This window comes from Oncorhynchus keta, chromosome 10, assembly GCF_023373465.1.
Source record: "Oncorhynchus keta strain PuntledgeMale-10-30-2019 chromosome 10, Oket_V2, whole genome shotgun sequence".
Lineage (NCBI taxonomy): Eukaryota > Metazoa > Chordata > Actinopteri > Salmoniformes > Salmonidae > Oncorhynchus > Oncorhynchus keta.
In genome coordinates this window covers 70,526,502-70,547,431 of record NC_068430.1, presented here as the reverse complement: position 1 = coordinate 70,547,431, position 20,930 = coordinate 70,526,502, and the positions used below count along the sequence as shown (strand labels likewise).

General features: G+C 40.0%; 2 protein-coding genes across 2 annotated transcripts; both read left to right on the top strand.

Annotated features, from left to right (window-relative positions):
- The first annotated feature begins 2,151 nt into the window (after positions 1-2,151).
- Positions 2,152-4,737, top strand: LOC118379044 (transcription factor LBX1-like). Its single transcript, XM_035766045.2, has 2 exons — positions 2,152-2,859; positions 3,351-4,737. Exons 1-2 carry the CDS (start codon positions 2,532-2,534, stop codon positions 3,848-3,850), a joined length of 828 nt encoding a protein of 275 aa, XP_035621938.1. The 5' UTR covers positions 2,152-2,531; the 3' UTR covers positions 3,851-4,737.
- A 10,021-nt stretch (positions 4,738-14,758) lies between these two features.
- Positions 14,759-20,684, top strand: LOC118379046 (centromere protein K-like). Its single transcript, XM_035766048.2, has 11 exons — positions 14,759-14,923; positions 15,445-15,477; positions 15,582-15,713; positions 15,818-15,874; positions 15,988-16,051; positions 16,169-16,215; positions 18,921-19,003; positions 19,103-19,201; positions 19,457-19,592; positions 19,785-19,838; positions 20,127-20,684. Exons 1-11 carry the CDS (start codon positions 14,921-14,923, stop codon positions 20,280-20,282), a joined length of 864 nt encoding a protein of 287 aa, XP_035621941.1. The 5' UTR covers positions 14,759-14,920; the 3' UTR covers positions 20,283-20,684.
- The last annotated feature ends 246 nt before the right edge of the window (positions 20,685-20,930 follow it).

Genomic DNA, 20,930 nt, shown 5'->3' with positions numbered 1-20,930 from the left:
AGGACATTAGCTGCCAATTGATTGCTACACAATTACGGATTTGAGTATTTTAACTTTAAAATCTTTGTCAATTATTTTGCTGTCATGTTTGATGTGGTGTTTTACAACTAAATCCTGAAAAATGGGTCGTGTTTCATACAAAATGAGGCATTTAAAATATCTATCATCGCCTCTAAAATCAGATATTACCCCCGACAAACAAATATACATTCGGGAAAAAAAACTGTGTTGAGTTTTGGCTGTGGGGTAGCAAGAACTTCCAAATGTGATTAAGTTACCAGGAACGCAGTTTACCCATGCACGCAGGAACAATTTTTGATGTTGACAGAACGACAATACAGAAAGTCGCTTTGTAGCCTACATTTTGTAACCAGTGTAATCGAAACGTTAATCACAATAGATTTAGTTCAGATACAATATTTCGTTCCAAATGTTTCATTCCGAACCAAATATTAAAAATATATAGTTAAAACTCAGAATTGCGCGTGGCATCATTCTTCACTTCCATAATACCTTTTTTGATTAATTAAAAAAAAAACTTTTTCGTTTCAATACCTTTTTAATCGTTTGCTTAGGGCCACATGAATGATTTTACATTCAGCTGCAAATTACATTTGTAGCATATTTGAGGCGTGAGGTAAAATATTGGTGATATCAAACCCGGAATACAGTATAATAAATAGACTTCAACCCAACGTTTTTCAAAACAACAATATTTATCACCCGTCTGTTTTTGCTCTGGGTCTTTGACACAATAATGCACTATGGCTGTTGATGGAGTGGGAGACGTCCCTTATGCACCAGAATCAAAACTCTCTCTCTCTCTCTCTCTTTGACATATTATCATTATGTTGATATTTTATTTCCCCTGGCGTTACATCAGAGCGTGCAGAATGAGCCATCAAAGTGTTTAGTGACGCCTCCTCTTTTGTGATGTATCAGTCTTCAGAAACATAACGGTACGTATCAGTTATATCTGGAACATTGCAGACCACAGTCTGTCAGGGTTGAAATATTGAAGAACTATGTGGACTTTATTATAACGTAAATGTAGCCTAGCTTACTATGCAGTTGCGCAGGTAGCTAATGCTATTGTTATTGTACAGGTACAGAATTCACAAATGGATAATAACGTTGTAATATTATGCATAACTATTATAATAGGCCTTAAATAATATCACTTATAATACGAATCCTAATACTAACACTTACAATAATATTAATAGTAATTTAAATGTATTCTAATCTTATGTATTGCATTCATGTTGAGTTATCATATTATTCCACAACGTCCCACATATTATACGGAAATAGTTTGATATTCAGACTGAAAAATAAACTAAGAGTTGATACTAAAAAAATGAAATGCAGAAGTAGGCTACGTCACCGAAGTATATTATGTATCATTCGTTCTTGTATGCAGATGGACCCGTCGGCTGTCTTTCAGAACAGAAGCAAAATAAAGCATCATGCCACCGCTAGCTCGAGGAGCGGGAGGACCCGGAGAGAGATTTGATTCGAGATGAAATATCTAGCTGATGATGTAAAAGGTCCCTTTCGCGTGAGTTATGACCCGGATTTGGCTAGGCTGAGAGGGATGCATGCTGCTCCTCTCTCCCCCTCTCCTCCTCTCCCCCTCTCCTCGCCTCCTCACCTCACTCCCCCGCCCTGAAGGAGTGTATCATCAGTCCTGATATATTGCCTAGATCCATATTGCCTTCAGAAAATAAAGGCTCATCCAAAACCATCGCTTTTGGTGAAGGAAAATGCCCTTTCTGTACTAACTAGTAATTACTTCTTATAGTCCACAGCATAGGATAATGTTACCAATTTCAGAATCATTGAAAACAAATCCAATATTCAGCCTGGAAACGTTCAAAGTATCTGTCTTCTAAAAAAAATCACACATACTTTATTACTGTAATACTATACTTAAATACGCAATGCGATTTAATCCCACATTGACGGCACTCTCTCTCTTGCTCATTTACCGTAAGGCCTATTCTGGTATCTCACCCCACGACTAATTTAGACCCAAAGATGATAAGAGTTATAATTCCAAACGGCTCCTCCTCCTTCAAGCCATGCCTTGTAATTATTGGGAGCATCCCACTCGCAAAAGCCCTGCACTGGACTGCAACATAGTCAGAGAGTGAAAGGGAGAGGGCGAAAGTGCCAGTGGGGACATAATTGATTACGTCCTAATCAATATTAACTTGTTAGTCAGTTGTTGCTGCAACTTCTTTGGACCTCGCCATTTTCAGGGAGGCACAGTTCTCCTTCGGATTGTCTGTACCTATTTTTGTGGAATAATACTTTCAAGAAGATATCCCGGTTTGGAATTAGTAGGTCTTTTTTATGTTTCTTTTTGCAAGAAAGTTTTCAGCCATGCCGTGCATTTGGTGACTGTATTGTGACAGTTTTTTTTCGATAGGGTTCGATATTATTTGATATCTGTGATTGTTGTTTTCGTTGTTAGAAATTCAAAAACATTTTAAAGTTAGCTTGCGTAACGACTAACGCACCTGATAATGACATCCAAAGAAGTCGCCGAATGTGACGCGGTCGAGAATAGGAGGCGAAGTCCGTTGGACCATCTTCCTCCGCCTGCAAACTCGAATAAGCCACTGACACCGTTCAGTATCCAAGACATTCTCAACAAACCCTCCGTGAAACGAAGTTACACCATTTGTGGGACAGCACACCTGATTTCATCGGCTGAGAAGCACCGTTCGTCCAGCATCTCTGCTCTGGCCAACAGGGCACTGCTCACACAAACCTCACCACTCTGCGCCCTGGAAGAACTAGCCAGCAAAACCTTCAAGGGGCTCGAAGTTAGCGTTCTGCAAGCAGCTGAAGGTAAATATGATGGTATTTATGGCCTTCTAATCATTATATCGATATTACTTTCATAACAGTGCAATGTACAATTTAAAGGGAACTTATTATTTTCATTTGATCTGTGAAAATATAATGAAGTAATGTTGTATCTACAAATAGGCATTGCACATTAGGTTTTAAACACGATTGTTTGCCAGATAATGTTACATTGTATCTCTTCTGTGCGTAATTTGGAAAGGTGAAAAATAGTCTATTCATGAATTTACCAGCTGGAATTGTGCAATTGATCTTTTTATGATGAATGAATAACATTTCGTCTACGTTCATATTATGTAAAATAGGCTAATATAACTTATTTTAAAAATGATAATTGATTTGGGGTCAACAGTCTCAAAATATGTTTAAAATGTTCAAATGCTCAGTTCAACGCCCTGCAAAGCCAATGCCATAGCAGCATGAGAAATACACCAACATGTCACTGACTTAAAAGTGTATCTTTGTTTGTGCAGGGAGAGACGGAATGACACTATTTGGGCAAAGAAACACCCCGAAGAAGCGAAGGAAGTCCAGGACTGCCTTCACCAACCACCAAATCTACGAATTAGAGAAAAGATTCCTGTATCAGAAATATTTGTCTCCCGCTGACCGAGACCAAATCGCCCAACAATTGGGTTTAACTAACGCCCAAGTCATCACGTGGTTCCAGAACAGGAGAGCCAAACTAAAGCGTGATCTGGAAGAGATGAAGGCCGACGTGGAGTCGGCCAAAACTATAGGTGACGGTATTGTACCTCTGGAGAAACTCGCCAAGCTCGCTGACCTCGAGAAATGCGCCAACGGAACGCTCGGACATCACCCGCGAGCCGATTCTCCCGCGCAGAGCGGCGGACGAGAGTACGAGCTCGCTCGCAAGCTGCGGATGTCCCCCCTGTCGCCATTTTCAGACCACACAACAAGTAAAGAATGCTCAGAGGACGACGAAGACCTAGAAATTGATGTGGATGACTGATTGCGCAGTGGGATAATGAAACACAAAAATTACGACAAAAAGCAGTAACAATCCTTACTACGATTGTAACTTTTCCCTGCTTATATTCGTACATCATCTCAGAACATTTACTAGTCTGTTGTGACTTTTGTATCGGCACACAGATATTCACAGTAAGCATGAAAAGTACAACAAATAGCCTACGCAGTGCTATATTCAATATATTCAATATTCATCAGCAGTCGGACAGTTTCCTCTTGTCTTCAAATGTCAATGAAAGCAATATGGGTTTCATAATCAGAACTAAAGATAATGCTATTATTTTTTAAACATGTAATTGTCTATCAGACACACACAACTCTTTGAGTTATTTCTCTCTCTCACACACACACATACACACTGATCCTTGTTCATATTTATGTAACACCGTGTCATATGCTTAAAGTATGTCAGTTCTGAAATATTTTCGATCGGTTTTGCATGTTGAAATGCATGTTTTGTTTTGTTGATCATATCTATTTATTGTTCTTTTTAAATTATATCGCTTGTTTATTTTTTGAGACATACCTTATCATACACATAGGTCTACTCGAGTTCAGACCATTTGTACACAGCGTTTACATAATTAGCTCGTCATATTTACACCCACCATAATCCGTATGCTGCATTGCATGATACGAAAGGCAAATTCAAAGGATCAGAAACCAAGTTTTGCGTTTTATAAAGAAATGATCGAACAAAGGTTATAAAAATACAAAATACTGCGGTGATATTTCGACATGGAGCTACAGTTACTGGACGGTATGAATATATTCATTTGTTTGGATACAATAGAGTACTCTATGGTTGAATAGATTTGTTATGTTTTGTACACCTATAAGTGCCTTTCTAAAATCAGGACAGTATTTGAAAACCAATGCACATTCTGTAATGTATATACTATGGAAATAAAATGGCTTTTCTCAACTCGCTGTTTGTGTCATTATTATACTGATAGATTATAATTTCGATATTTAGTCCGAGTAAAAATGGTGACTATATGTAGAATCAAGGGGGACGACTGAAATCCTTTATGAGGCTAATTCAATGCAGACCTATAATTATGGACGTTTAGAGTAGCCTATTTAGCAACCATGATCCCTTATAATACTTCAATATTTTTTGTTCCATTGTATCCCATTTGTGAGGATACTCGAAACATTTTGTGGCTCAGCCATCTCACTCTCTTTCAAACTGCTAAATGCGTGTCTTGGCTTCTTGACCCGGCAACGTGTTTCCCCATTCGGGAAGAAATTTATGTGAGAATCGCAAATCTGGTGCTGGGGGAGAAAAGAGGGTCTGGGATGCCACAAAAACACAAAGTTTTGGGCCAGTTTTCTTGAGCCTTTATGGGTGTTTTTTTGTTCTGCGGGACGAGGCCATAATTTTGAGCGTAAAGCATGAAAACTGGGGACAAATGAGATGCCTTCCCCGATGTGACAAGTCACAATGGAGCCCGCCCGGTCTCCCGCAGGCAGCAATGCTGAGACAAGTGTGTCCCACCGCACAAAAAGGACTCAAACGTTTGGAGGCCATATGGTTTTTGAATTTTCCTCACAATTTCAGACAATTTGATGGATTGACTTAACCCTCCTTTTAAACTGTTTAACTCCCCGCGAACAAAGGCCGTAATGCATACACAGGCCCTTCTCTTCACGAGGGCATCTGCGACCATTAATGTCTAGCCTCTTTTCTTTGCCTTTTTTAGCCTGGCATTTAGAACAAGTCAATGAATTACAATGAAAATGGCTCTTTTTTGTCCAGCTACTTGTCTTTCTTCCCTTTTTAGGCCCTGAAATAATATGTTTGACTTTTGTCCAGGAACGTTTTTCTAAAACAACAAAATGCGGCACATTTTGTGTGAGAGTGTTTTTCATGTTAAGTAGCCCGAGTCATAAAGAGTTTATTTAGAGTGTGACAGTTATGCCAAAGCCTAGTTAAAAGGAGTCTTTCGTTGCTTTTCTTCTCATGTCTTTTTCTTCTTCTCGATTTATTTCCTTTGTCTTTGCGGAGTTTAATGAAGCTGAAAACATGGTGATGTGAGAAAAAGTCATAAAGAAAAGCTTTCTTTTTGATCTAGAAGAGCCTTGTTTAGCCCTCCGTCTTTTTAAGGAGGAGATTGACGCTGCTAAAGAGGGCTTTTCTTTTCAATATTTTTGGAAACTGTTCGCATGAGTTTTATCATCCAACTCTATTATAGCCTATAACGTGTGATATAAACAATTTGTAGGCCTATAGCTTCTCATCTTTACTACAATAAATGGGTAGTAGGCCTAAAAGGCTAATGCTAATAATAATAATAATAAGGATTTCTATATTTGTTATTTTTCAATGAGCCTTTTATAATTATATTAGCCTTCTTAACATTGAACACCTAACCTGTGTCTGGACTTTGATCTGAATTTCAAATGAAATAAAAAAAAATAATAACAATTCATAAATCGTTACAATATTCAATAACACTGTTATTACAATGGGAATACGTAAGCTACTTATATAAAGTAAATTATTGACTGAAATAATGTGGGAGAAACTATCAACACAACCAACACATTTTTTACATTTATTTGGATGAGGGTCGATTCTTTGAGCTTACACTGACGGTTTGACAATATTTGAATAATACGCAGCAGACTATTCTCAAAGCCTTAATTAATTTGCTGGACAACCACATACAATTTTATTCCGATGACAATGTTAGGCTACTGTAGGATTCTCTAATAATATTTGGATATGGGTAGGCTATATGACCACACGAACACACACATAGGCTAAGGCTACCCACACAAACAACGGCGCGAGCATTGATGGGCTACTTGACTTGACTGCGCGCGTGGTCGCCAAATAAACCGCTTGCGGTTTTGATGAAAAAACAAAAAACGTGCTCGAATTCTCCCCACCTCCTTATATCACTCACGCCTATTCTGAATAAAGCATATTTATGGTCAGGGAGAGAGGAGAGTGTTAAGGCAGGCTAAGTTTATGGATTTCACTTGCTTATTTTATGAGCAGTTGTCAAGGCGATAACTAATACGACAGTCAGTGGGACCAGTTCTTGGTAATTAATCCGTTGGTCTTAAGTGTATTTCAGTTCAAGATGGAAAAAAATCACTAATTCAATCGTCCGGAAAATTGAAGTTTGATGCATGAGTCCCTGCTGAAACAATGGGGCTGGCCACCAAACTCTCTCTCGTTTCATCTATTTTTCCTCCTTTTCTGTGGTCCCTTCATTTATCTGTCTATTTATTTATTTTTTCCTATTGTGCAAACATTTATTACAAGAAAAGCAGGAATAACGTATCTGAAGCTCATGATAACCGTAGCCTAATAAGGAGAAATACATGTTAGCATAGTTTTCAATCTAAACTGATAGCAACCCAATGTTCAATTTTTTTATAGGCCAATTTATATAAAACTAACAAATTGTCATAGCCACAGGTACAAGCAATCTTTTTAGCCTTTTATATTTTATCTGAAGACATAATGTACATTAACTACACATGTTTTATGTGTATATTCTATGAATAACCTACATAAATCATGAGAATAACCTACATAAATCGTTAGCTGCACCAAAAGTTAAAATCGGATAAAATACTCAGGTATGGAGTTGTCCGTGAAAGTCTCTAAACAGGGATGAATACCAAAGTTTTAATCATACCGTTCCTTGAGAACCAGTTAATACTTCAAACTTCAATTTTACGGGCGATTGAACTAAGCATGTTCCTGACAGAATTGATGTATGTATTAATTTCCTTTAACTGTTGATTAATTAGTCCGCGCTGAAGGCTCAAATGGAACTGTTTGCTTCACATTTGCATATTAATCAAATTGTAGTTGATCATTCGCACGAGGCATGTGATTTAGGAGGGGAGCATATAGGTTTGGTAAAAAATATATACCCCAACCTTGGAAATATTTTCTCTCCTCTGCTGCCGCTGAGTTGCCTGCACTGTATTAAAACCAAAGACGCAGAACGAGTTAGCTTAGCTATTTCCAGAAAACAGAAAATGCCTGTCCAGTTTTCTGACGGGACACCGCTGAGCAGACAGATCTTAATGATGTCAAAATGTCACCGATTTAAACCGGGAGCTTTACCACTACACAAAACCTAATTTCTCTATCTCTTGCTCTCTTTCTCTATCGTTCTCTCTCAATTTCAATTTAAGGGGCTTTATTGGCATAGTAAACATATGTTTACATTGCCAAAGCAAGTGAAATAGATAATAAACAGTATACAGTATACATTATACTCACAAAAGTTCCAAAATAATAAAGACATTTCAAAAACAGTAGGCCTATATTCTCTCTGTCTGTCTGTCTGTCTGTCTGTCTGTCTGTCTGTCTGTCTGTCTGTCTGTCTGTCTGTCTGTCTGTCTGTCTGTCTGTCTGTGTGTGTGTGTGTGTGTGTGTGTGTGTGTGTGTGTGTGTGTGTGTGTGTGTGTGTGTGTGTGTGTGTGTGTGTGTGTGTGCGTCTTCAGGCTGTTGCTCATTCTGAGAGGTTTCATGTGAAAATGTAATGTATGACGTCTGATGGGTTATTAGATTAGTAAAAAATATACACATTTTCAAAGACTGCCATCTTCTGGTTAAATATACTCACTCGCTCGCCCAAAAGCTCTCCTATTTAACTTGGAAGTTTCTCTACTCCTGTAAGTATGGTGCCACTGCCACCAAGTGTTCAGATTCTATCAAGCACCTCAGAGTGGTCTTACAGTGCCTTGCAAAATTATTCATCACCCTCTGGTGCAACCAAATACCTTCAGAAGTCACATAATTAGTTAAATAAAGTCCACCTGTGTTCAATCTAAGTGTCACATTATCTGTCACATGATGTCAGTATATATACACCTGTTCTGAAAGGCCCTAGAGTCTGCAACACCACTAAGCGGCACCATGAAGACCAAGGAGTGCGCGAAACAGGTCACAAAGTTGTGGAGAAGTACAGATCAGGTTTGGGTTATAACAAAATATCTGAAACTTTGAACATCCCACGGAGCTCCATTAAATCCATTATAAAAAAATTGAAATAAATGGCACCACAACAAACCTGAGAGAGGGCCACCTACCAAAACTCACAGACCAGGCAAGGAGGGCATTAATCAGAGAAGCAACAAAAATACCAAAGATAACCCTGAAGGAGCTGCAAAGCTCCAGAGCAGAGATTGGAGTATCTGTCCATAGGACCAAAATAAGCCGTACCCGCCACAGAGCTGGGCAATAAGGAAGAGTGGCCAGAAAAAAAGCCATTGCTTATAGAAAAAAATAAGCAAACACGTTTGGTGTTCGCCAAAAGGCATGTGGGAGACTCCCCAAACATATGGAAGAAGGTAGTCTGGTCAGATGAGACTAAAATTGAGCTTGTTAGCCATCGAGGAAAATGCTATGTCTGGTGCAAACCCAACACCTCTCGTCACTCCGAGAACACCAGCTCCACAGTGAGGCATGGTGGTGGCAGCATCATGCTGTGGGGATGTTTTTCATAGGCAGGGACTGGGAAACTGGTCAGAATTGAAGGAATGATGGATGGTGCTAAATACAGGGAAATTCTTGAGGGAAACCTGTTTCAGTCTTCCAGAGATTTGAGACTGGGACGGAGGTTCACCTTCCAGCAGGACAATGACCCTAAGCATACTGCTAAAGCAACACTTGAGTGGTTTAAGGGAAAACATTTAAGTGTTTTTGAAATGGCCTAGTCAAAGCTCAGACCTCAATCCAATTGAGAATCGGTGGTATGACTTAAAGATTGCTGTACACCAACAGGAACCCATCCAACTTGAAGGAGCTGGAGCAGTTTTGCCTTAAATAATGGGCAAATATCCCAGTGGCTAAATGTACCAAGCTTATAGAGACATATCCCAAGAGACTTGCAGCTGTAATTGCTGCAAAAGGTGGCTCTACAAACTATTGACTTTGGGGGGGATGAATAGTTATGCACGCTCAAGGTCTGTTTTTTTTGTCACGTTTCTTGTTTGTTGCACAAGAAAAAATATTTTGCATCTTCAAAATGGTAGGCATGTTGTGTAAATCAAACGATACAACCCCCCAAATAAAATTTAATTCCAGGTTGTAAAGGAAACAAAATAGGAAAAGTGCCAAGGGGGTGAATATTTCCACGAGCCACTGTACCTATTTGGTAGCCATACAATTCAATATGCACAGGTAACTGCCAAAATAATGGAAACACTTGAGTAAATGAAGGATACAAAGTATATTGAAAGCAGGGGCTTCCTCACAGGTGTGGTTCCTGAGTTAATTAAGCATTTAACATCCCATTATGCTTAGGGTCATGCATGTGTAAAACAACAAGCTCTCACTGCAGAATTAGTTCTCCAAATGTACAATTTTGAAGCTGCTCCAAATGCACAATTTTGAAGTTAAGTAAAGTTGAGGCACTCTTTACAAATGGATAAGGTTTGGTTTAGCGTTAAAACCCGAAATAAAAATAACAGTTTCCACGAGTGTGATCAAACAGACAACCTTCTGATCCTGAGTCATGGGATCCACCACCTATTTGATGGTACTAGCACTCACTGTTGTCCCTAGTAGCCGGTTATGAAGGCATTTCCCCTCCTCAGGACATGGATAGACGTCCAATTTTCAACGTTAAAACGACCTGGCTGGTATAAAAATGCTGATTAAGCCATTATATTGCCTACCATGGCTATGCCCCCCATAGGATGACAATGCCCCCCATTCACAGGACATGAGTGGTCACTGAATGGTTTGATGAGCAGGAAAACGATGTAAACCATATGCCATGGCCGTCTCAGTCACCAGATCCAGCCTGGTCTCGTAGAATAGACCTAACATAGTAAACGTAAATCCGTCAGATCTCAATCCAATTGAACACTTATGGGAGATTCTGGGCTGCGCCCGAGACAGTGTTTTTGCAAAATTTGGAATTTCTCGTGGAAAAAATGATGTTCAGTTCCAGACACTTGTAGGATCCACCATCACTGTTAGAATGTAACTGTGATATCAACACTATGACTAAAAATGTCAAGCAACCCCTGTGTTCCTGGTTTGGATTTAGATTCATAACTGAAGTCACGGTGATGAACTGTGATTTCAATGATAAATAAAACACCTTCAAACTGAAATAGCAAAAAAAGACATTTACTAAAGATAAAACATAGATTGAAAAGAAGAGAAACCAAGGTGGTGTTCCATCCTTCATGTTTCCCACTGAAGGGAAAAGCTCTGAAAATAGCCATTCTTAGTAACAACATATGCCAGGCCAAGTCATGAAGACCAGATCCAGAAGCATCACCCATGGAAATCAGGTTGGTTGGAGGCTATCAAGGTTTGTACTCAAAATGGTCCTGGAATAGCAAAAGGCTCTTGTTATCAGAGAGGAAATTATTGCAGTGCTTTCAGTAAAAATAAAAATAAAAAATACAGGAAAATATATAAACCAGTGGATACCAATATCCCTGTGAGCCTCCCAGGCCCATGTTGCCAATGAATAATATTGCATGGCAGATCCCTTGGCCAAAATTTGTTGAATCTGTTTAAGGCAGTAAAAATGTAGTCATATTTATCTCGTAGAAGATCCTATTCATGAGTAAACGTCATGGTGCATCCTGTATTAAGTGAGGGTGAAGATCTCAATCCAATTGAACACATTTATGGAACTTTTAACAAGATTCTGAACTTGAACTTTGCTTTATGTTTTGGATCATTGTCTTGTTAAAAATCAGTCCCCAGTCTCAGGTCTTTTTTGTTTTCTTCCAGAATGATTTGACAAAGAAAAGCAGGCCCAAACCATGATGCTGCCACCACCATGTTTGACAGTGGGGATGGTGTGTCCAAAATGATGTGTTGCTTTATCATGAAGCAAAATCTGCACTGAAAGTAAATGATTGTGTCCCACTTGTTGTTGATTCTTCACAAAAAAATCCAGTTTTATATCTTTATGTTTGAAGCCTGAAATGTGGCAAAAGGTTGCAAAGTTCAAGGGGGCCGAATACTTTCGCAAGGCACTGTACCTCACTTATCTTCAGATCCCTTGCTATGAGACTCCAAATTGAGCTCAGGTGCATCATGTTTCCATTGATCATCCTTGAGATGTTTCTACAACTTGACTGGAGTCCACCTGTGGTAAAATCAATTGATTGGACATGATTTGGAAAGGCACACACCTGAGGTCCTTCTGTAGCTCAGTTGGTAGAGCATGGCGCTTGTAACGCCAGGGTAGTGGGTTCGATCCCCGGGACCACCCATACGTAGAATGTATGCACACATGACTGTAAGTTGCTTTGGATAAAAGCGTCTGCTAAATGGCATATATTATTATATTATTATATTTTATTATATTACCTGTCTATATCAGGTCCCACATTTGTCAGTGCATGTCAGAGCAAAAACCAATCCATGAGGTTGAAGAAAATGTATGTAGAGCTCTGAGACACGATTGTGTCGAGGTACAGATCTGGGGAAGGGTACCAAAAAATGTCTGCAGCATGGAAGGTCCCCAAGAACACGGTGGCCTCATCATTCTTAAACGGAAGACGTTTGGAACCACCAAGACTCTTCCAAGAGCTGGCTGCCTAGCCAAACTGAGCAATTGGGGGAGAAGGGCCTTGGTCAGGAACCCAATGGTCACTCTGACAGAGCTCCAGAGTTCCTCTGTGGAGATGGGAGAACCTTCCAGAAGGACAACCATCTCTGCAGCACTCCACCAATTAGGCCTTTATGGTAGGGTTGCCAGACAGAAGCCATCCCTCAGTAAAAGGCACATGACAGCCCGCGTGTAGTTTGCCAAAAGGCACAATAAACAACATTCTCACATGTAGTGCCTTCAGAAAGTATTCACACCCCTTGACTTTTTTTCACCTTTTGTTGTGTTACAAAGTGGGATTAAAATGTAATTGTCATTTTTTGTCAACAATTTGTCAACAATTTACACAAAATACTCTGTCAATGTGGAATATTTTTATTTTTTTATTTTTATGGAAAATAATACATCTTATCTTGATTAGATAAGTATTCAAGTTGTTCCCTGAGTCAAAACATGTTAGAATCACCGTTGGCAGCGATTACAGTTGTAAATCTTTCTGGGTAACTCTAAGAGCTTTGCACACCTGGATTGTACAATATTTGCCCATTATTCTTTAATAAATGTATCAAGCTCTGTCAAGTTGGTTGTTGATCATTGCTAGACAGACATTTTCAAGTCTAGCCATGTATTTTCAAGTCGATTTAAGTCAAAACTGTAACTAGGCCACTCAGGAACATTCAATGTCATCTTGGTAAGCAACTCCAGTGTCAACTTGGCCTTGTGTTTTAGGTTAGTGTCCTGCTGAAAGGTGAATTTGTCTCCCAGTGTCTGTTGGAAAGTAGACTGAACCAGGTCTTCCTCTTGGATTCATAAATGATTGCTTTTACATATATCATGTGAACATTTCCTCAGAACAAATAACACAGGATTGTAAGGGTAGGGAGCTAGAAATACCACTAGATGAGGAAACAGAACACCAAAAACAGGCAATATACCTTTTGCAGAAAACACTTCAATAACCATTTTTAATTCATGCCTGATGGGTGGAGAGTTTTTAAATATATTATCCACCTGCATTCTGTCTGGAGAAGACTAAGTTCCAGATTACCACCCCTACGTGAACGTTTTATCTGCTATGTAGCACAGAAGGACATGGAAGAGACAGGGTGACAGGTGTTGTGCCGAAAATCTCCCCCTGACAGAATTCTCTCCCCCCTTTGCGTTCTTCGTTGCTGCAACTTGCTTGCACGTTGCGATTTATGCTCTTCACTCCATTGTCAGTTTAGCCTACATTTCACTGATCTTAGTAGCAGAAAGTATTTGTTTTCAGAAAGCAGTTTTCGGTTTGGCTATTTGATTAAAGTGTATGTGGCGGTTCGAGCTTGTATGGCGCCCTGGACGAACCCCTCCTTCAGCGCCCCCGGCAAGATGCCGCCCGTACCTGAATACGCTACTGATTTTGTATTAGTCTAGAAATAAATCTCTTTGCCAAAATTCTTAATATCTCCCATGTCTTATTCGACTCGTATTTTTGAAAGTGTAAAGATAATAATTGTTCTGAAATGTTTATTGCTTGCCAACATTTTACTCCCTCCTCTATGTTTAATATAACCCACATACATAAGTTATTCATTTCGGTTGCCTATGACGTGAAGTTTGTTCTATAGAAAGTATTTGACTGTGTGTCACAGAGAGTATTTGACTCTAGCCACAAAATTAGAAGTGGGGGTGGGGGGAGTCTGGCAGGGGGAGATTTACGTGCAATAGGGGATTTGGGGTCATTTCTCCTTACAGAACTCTTGAGTACTATAATAAACGTTCTTAACGTTCTTATCTACTGCCCACATATTACATGGACAAGAGATCAGGTTTAAGACATTAGATGAGCTGCATGTGAGGAACAGTTTGATAGTGTATTGTTTACCAGTTGCAGAGCTGCTGAATAGGTTCACTTTTTTTAACAGGAATCCCTACATGCCGTAGAACTACTGCAGGGGTAGAAGCCAGTCACCTCGTCAAGTCTTCCAACATGTATTTTTATGGGGACATGAGTGAACATGCAGAGTCTCGGGTGGCTGAGGCCCCTAAAGATCTTCTTGGCCTCCCTTGACACCAGGTGATGTAGAGGATGGCTAAGACTAGCTTGCAAAGCAGCCCTGCTGTGATTTCCTCTGGTTTTGGGGGCGGCACGCAGACTGTAAAACAGTGCTGGCTGTCAGGCATCGCTCAAGGTTTAAATTCCACAAGAGCCCTAATTTGAGAAGGGTGCAACTGCGTTCATGCAATAACTAATGGGGGCTCGAATGCGGGCTGCAGTTACACACGATTGCCTTATTGCGCCGTTCTCAGTGATATGCATATCAGTACGCAGACCTAACGCTCTCAAACGAAGTACTTCCGCCCAGACGTACGTCATCAATACTCGCGGTATTTTGAAAAGGAACGAGCTAGCGGTGAAGTTGACAGCTGTATGTCATCTATCTGTGGCTGTATGATATTGTGAAATATTATACGTTTTAAGAAAATCAAGCCAGCTAACTATTTCAAATATGGTAGGTGGACACGTTGTTTGACAAAGTGAAAAACAGTCTATTTCCAATTGACGAATGTTCTCCTATTTGTAAATTTAATGATATAACAACTTGTTTTCAGTCGGATATGCTCATCTTTACCTATTGCTAACGTTTGCTAGCTAGCTAACGTTCGTTGAGGTTTTGGTAGCTCCTGCTTTTACGTTAAAAAATACTTTGACATTTTCACTAGAATTGATGAGGAAACTGGCTAATTTACTATTCTAGCTAACTTAATCTGACTTGCTAGTATGACTTCAAGGTATTTTAGTAACTCACCAAAGTAAAGATGTTGGTAGAGTGCTGACGAACATTTCTTTGTATGCGCCTGGTGTATTTTCTTCCCAAACCATGATTCAAACGACTTTTTAAAATGTTCCGCCAGACTCAATGGTCCACGCTATAGAGTGCAGATCCAATGCAATGCAATGCAATGCATGGGCGTGGACCAGAGCTCGGTTACCCACTTCTTGATAACAATATTGTGAATTCCTTGTTTTCAGAGATCCAACGAGGTAACGTTGCAACAGGAGAATGTAAGTACGGTAGCCAAATTTGAGCCTTTCTAAGCTTTACTGAAATTACAGTAATCTATCCATTAAACATGCATGTCCTAATAATTCTGACATTTTTGTCACAGGAACAGCCACTGGACACAGAGGTCCAGGATACTCCAGTACCACCTGTCATTCCTTTCTACACAGAGTGCTCGGAAGCTGCACAGGCACAACTGTTTAACGAGTGTGAAGAGCAGTTTGCCCAGCTAGAGATGGTACTGGTCTGTTTCCGATGACCGCTTGGTCCTGCACAGACAACTTTGGATGATGTGATGTTATTGTGTTAATGTTAAAATGTAATATTCTGTTTGTTTTTCAGCTTCAGAACGAGATCATTCTCGCAGAGCCAGACTCGGATGAAAACCCACAAGAACAGGTCAGAGATGGCCCTATTTCCCTATAGCTGAATGAAAGCATTAGTATGTGTGATGCATGTACTTTTTACATGGTCTTGCCTTATCTGTTGTATATCTGTTATATGTCCAACAGTCTGTGAATAGATTGACGGCTGTAGCAGCTGAGCTGAAGCAGAGGCAGACAAGACGGCCAGAACGTGAGTGTCTGGTTTCTACTCTGAATATCATTCCTTTATAAGTAATTGATTGTACTTATACTGTATGACTTAGGCATGATATGTACCATCAGAAGGTGGTTTACTTTCTGTCCATAGTGTTGTCCACAAATCCTGAGGTGTTACTCGTCATTGGAGCAGAGGAGGTAAATTCACATGTGGATGTTGCCTTCCACAGTAGTAGTTATTGTTGGAAAATAAAAAATAAATATTTCGATGCAGTTACCTTTAATATACAGTACCAGTCAACATGACACCTACTCATTCAAGGGTTTATTTATTTTTAATATTTTCTATATTGTAGAATGTGAATAAATCAAAACTATGAAATAAAGAGTTAAACAAATAGAAAATGTTATATTTGACATTCTTCAAAGAAGCCACCCTTTGCCTTGATGACAGCATTGCACTCTTGCCATTTTCTCAACAAGCTTCATGAGGTAGTCACCTGGAATGCTTTTCCAACAGTCTTGAATGAGTTCCCAAATATGCTGAGCACTTGTTGGCTGCTTTTCCTTCACTCTGCCGTCCAACTGATCCCAAACCATTTCAATTGGAATGAGGTTGGGTGATTGTGGAGGCCAGGTCTTCTGTTTTGCTAGCACAGACTGGAATATGTTCCGGGATTCTTCCGATGATATTGAGGAGTACACCACATCAGTCAATGGCTTTATCAATTAAGTGCATCGAGGACGTCGTCCCCACAGTGACTGTACGTACATACCCCAACCAGATCCATGGATTACAGGCAACATTCGCACTGAGCTAATGGGTAGAGCTGCCACTTTCAAAAAGTGGGACTCTAACCTGGAAGCTTATAAGAAATCCCGCTATGTCCTCCGACAAACCATCAAACAGGCAAAGCATCAATACAGGACTAAGATCGAATTGTACTACACCGGCTCCGACACCCGTCGGATGTGGCAGGGCTTGCAAACTATTAGACTATAAAAAGGAAGCACAGCCAAGAGCTGCCCGGAGACACGAGCCTACCAGACAAGCTAAATAACTTCTATGCTTGCGTATAGGCAAGTAACACTGAAACATGCATGAGAGCATCAGCTGTTCCGGGCGACTGTGTGATCACTCTCTGCAGCCGATGTGAGTAAGACCTTTAAACAGGTCAACATTCACAAGGCGGATTACCAGGATGTGTACGCTGAGCATGCGCTGACCAACTGGCAAGTGTCTTCACTGACATTTTCAACCTCTCCTTGTCCGAGTCTGTAATACCAACATGTTTCAAGGAGAACACCATAGTGCCTGTGCCCAAGGACACTAAGGTAACCTGCCTAAATGACTACCGACCCGTAGCACTCACATCCTGGTAATCCGCCTGGCCCAGCGGCTTTGTGAATGTTGACCTGTTTTTAAAGGTTTTGTTCACATCGGCTACCGAGATCCAGTCCAGCTGGTGCTCTTGTGCATGCTTCGGTGTTGCTTGCCTCAAAGTGAGCATAAAGGCATTTAGCTCGTCTGGTAGGCTCGCGTCACTGGGCAGCTCGCGTCTGGTTTTCCAGCGCCAGCTCAGCTCTAGCCTTTAGCTCGATGTGGATGTAGCCTGTAATCCGTAGCTTCTGGTTGGGATATGTGCGTACGGTCACTGTGGGGACGATGTCGTCAATGCACTTATTGATAAAGCCAGTGACTGAGGTGGTGTATTCCTCAATGCCATTGGATGAATCCTGGAACATATTCCAGTCTGTGCTAGCAAAACAGTCCTGTAGTGTTGCATCCGTGTCATCTGACCACTTTCGTATTGAGCGAGTCACTGGTACTTCCTGCTTTAGTTTTTGCTTGTAAGTAGGAATCAGTAGGATATAATTATGGTCAGATCTTCCAAATAGAGGGTGGGGGAGAGCTTTGTATGCATCTCTGCGTGTGTGGAGTGAAGGTGGTCTAGGATTTTTTTCCCCTGGTTGCACATGTGACATGCTAGTAAAAATTTGGTGAAACTGATTTAAGTTTGCCTGCATTAAAGTCCCCGGCCACTAGGAGTGCCGCTTCTGGGTGAGCATTTTCTTCTTTGCTTATGGCCAAAAAAAACTGATGGCAGTGGGAGTTTACTCGCTCACCTACGAATTCTCAGAAGGCTGCCCGATCTGCGGCCCCATTTCCTGTCTTTTCTTCAAGCAAATTACAGGGATCTGGGCCTGTTCCAGTGAAGCAGTATATGCTTCTCGTTGGACTCGTTAAAGGAAAAAGTTTCTTCCAGTCCGCGGTGAGTAATCGCTGTTCTGATGTCCAGAAGTTATTTTTGGTCTTAACAGACGGTAGCAGCAACATTATGTGCAAAATAAGTTAAAATAAGTTATAAAAAAACAACTAACAAAATAGCACAATTGGTTGGGATAATGTAAATCCTCAGCCATGTTCTTCAAACACATTAAGAAGGAAAGAAATTCCACAAATAAACTTTTTAACAAGCCACACCTGTTAATTGAAATGCATTTCAGGTGACTACCTCATGAAGCTTTTTGAGAGAGTGCCAAAAGTGCGCAAAGCTGTCATTAAGGGCAAAGGGTGGCTGCTTTGAAGAATCTCAAATATTAAAATATATTTTGATTTGTTTAACACTTTTTTTTTTTTTTTTTTGCTTACCACATGATTCCACATGTGCTATTTCATAGTTTTGATGCCTTTACTATTATTCTACATTGTAGAAAATAGTAGAAAATAGTAAAAAATAAAAAATAAACTTGTCAGTGTGTCTAAACATTTCACTGGTTCTGTAGACATTTCAGATATCAGCTATTTTATAGTTATACAGAGCCTTATGCTTATGAAAAGTAACCATATTCATGTATAACACATTTATTTAAAAAAAAACTGTTCTCAACTACTTCCACAGTTACAGAAGCTGAATTCACAACTGGAGTTGGTCCTCTCTTGCTCACAAGCCAAGAGAGACCCACTGAGAGAGACTTTAAAAAGGTTTTCTTTGAATGTGATTGTTATTCTAAATCTCCAACCCTTTGAATGTTGACATGGAGACAGTAGATTTGACAGTATACATCTGTGTTCCTGTTTCAGAGAACAGAAGTGGTTGGAGAAAAAGAAGAAAGTGTTGGGGGCAGGCACTGAACATGTGGTCAAACAGCGACTGGAAAACGGAAGGTTATCTGAACACAGGTAAGGTACAACAACTGGGTCATGTTTGTTAGGGCACACTGTAAATTAAGTTTTTACAAGGCTTAACAAAAACAAATGTTTTTTATTTTTATTGAACAAGTTCAGATTGTACCTCCCCGTTTCACTATGTTTTGTAGCGATTTCTTCGGTTTCCTGCCTAATGAATATGATCCTGAATAATAGAAAATGACACACAAACCAACACATTGACAACTACCCTGAGTTTAATATGGTTGTATTGCTGCTGCTGTTCAGTGTGTTGCAGGACACCAAGAAGAAGATCCAGAAGATGAAGGATTACCAGAACAGACTGATGGAGACCCTGGCAGACGTACTGGCGGAACACTTCCCACTTCCTACACAGGAGACCAACGCTGACAAGAAGGAAAAGGTGGGAGTCTTAGTGATGTATTATGTGGCTCTGATGGAGGGGTTCCTCAATGGTCACACATTGTTTTTTAACAGTTGCATCTAGCTTGGTCTCAGATCTGTTTGTGCTGTGTAGCTAACTTTTGTGTTTTGTTGGGCAAGAGAGCACAAACAGATCTGGGACCAGCCTAGATGCTATCATTTTTGTTTTCAGAACATTCCTCAAGAGCTGAACGAGAATCTAATTTCACTCAATGAAGTCCTGGAGGTAAGTCTCTGTTCGCATGCATTGTTTGTTTTATTATTCAACCCGGTGCTCTGGTTCAATTTTGTATTACTTTATTACTACATGCTTGAACCAGTAGCAGCTTTATAGTCTAGCTTTTTATGACCCTATGACTATATTTTACATTACACTCACATCTTTTTAATGAATATCAATTTGATCACAGTACAACAAACGACCTAAAAACATCCCTACTCACCTCTTGCTCCAATTGAACAACAACATAAGTAATAACCTTAAACCCTTATCTTCCATTGTTAAAATGTGCAGCTGCTGATGAACATGACTCTGGAGACGCCTCACGATCCCTACGTATCGATAGACGAGACGTTCTGGCCCCCGTACACAGAGATGCTGCTGCGCCACGGCATTGCACAGAGACACCCAGAGGACTGTTTCAAGATCCGCCTGGAAACCTTTTATTAACAGTAACTGGTCAGACATCTTGGTTCTAATTTTGTCAGCGTGTATAGCATCCTGGTCCCAGATGTTTGTGCTGTCTTGCCGTCTCATTGTCATGCCATCGATCATAAGCGTTGGTTATACAGTACAAACAGATCTGGGACTAGGCTAGGTGTATGGGAATATCATGAGTATGTATTGAGATAGGTCACTGGTTTATAATGTTATTTCCTGTATGTTTCATAATTGGTTAACCTTTTTGAATATTTTTTTTACATGTTAAATATCTATGCATGTTGCTCTCTGGCTACTGGAACACAATTTGCATACTTTGGTGAAACCTTAAATTGTTATGTATATATTTCCATGTATCAATGTATGCCGGATTTGTTCTTAACAAAATTAAAAATCATAACAAAAAATAGACATTTGTCATTCACTGTAGCACTTTGTTCTAATCCAAAGAAGAGAAAACATCTTGATACATCAGTACATGATTCACAGCAGTCAATTTAAACTCAAGTAAATAAATTGTATAATATTTTTGCATATACCTACAGAAATTCAAGGACCGATAACCTGTACCTACAACACGTTATTAAACGTAGAAAAATGCACACAAACAAATTGTCAAGAAGCCCTGACCTGCGTCAGCAGAATACGTCATCTCCA

Excerpts from the sequence above, each read along its gene's own strand:
- LOC118379044 (XM_035766045.2), top strand. The coding sequence starts at position 2,532 with ATGACATCCAAAGAAGTCGCCGAATGTGACGCGGTCGAGAATAGGAGG. Across the intron at positions 2,860-3,350 it reads CGTTCTGCAAGCAGCTGAAG|GGAGAGACGGAATGACACTA; the intron begins GTAAATATGATG and ends TTGTTTGTGCAG.
- LOC118379046 (XM_035766048.2), top strand. Across the intron at positions 16,216-18,920 it reads TCGTCATTGGAGCAGAGGAG|TTACAGAAGCTGAATTCACA; the intron begins GTAAATTCACAT and ends CTACTTCCACAG. Across the intron at positions 19,593-19,784 it reads ACGCTGACAAGAAGGAAAAG|AACATTCCTCAAGAGCTGAA; the intron begins GTGGGAGTCTTA and ends TTTTGTTTTCAG.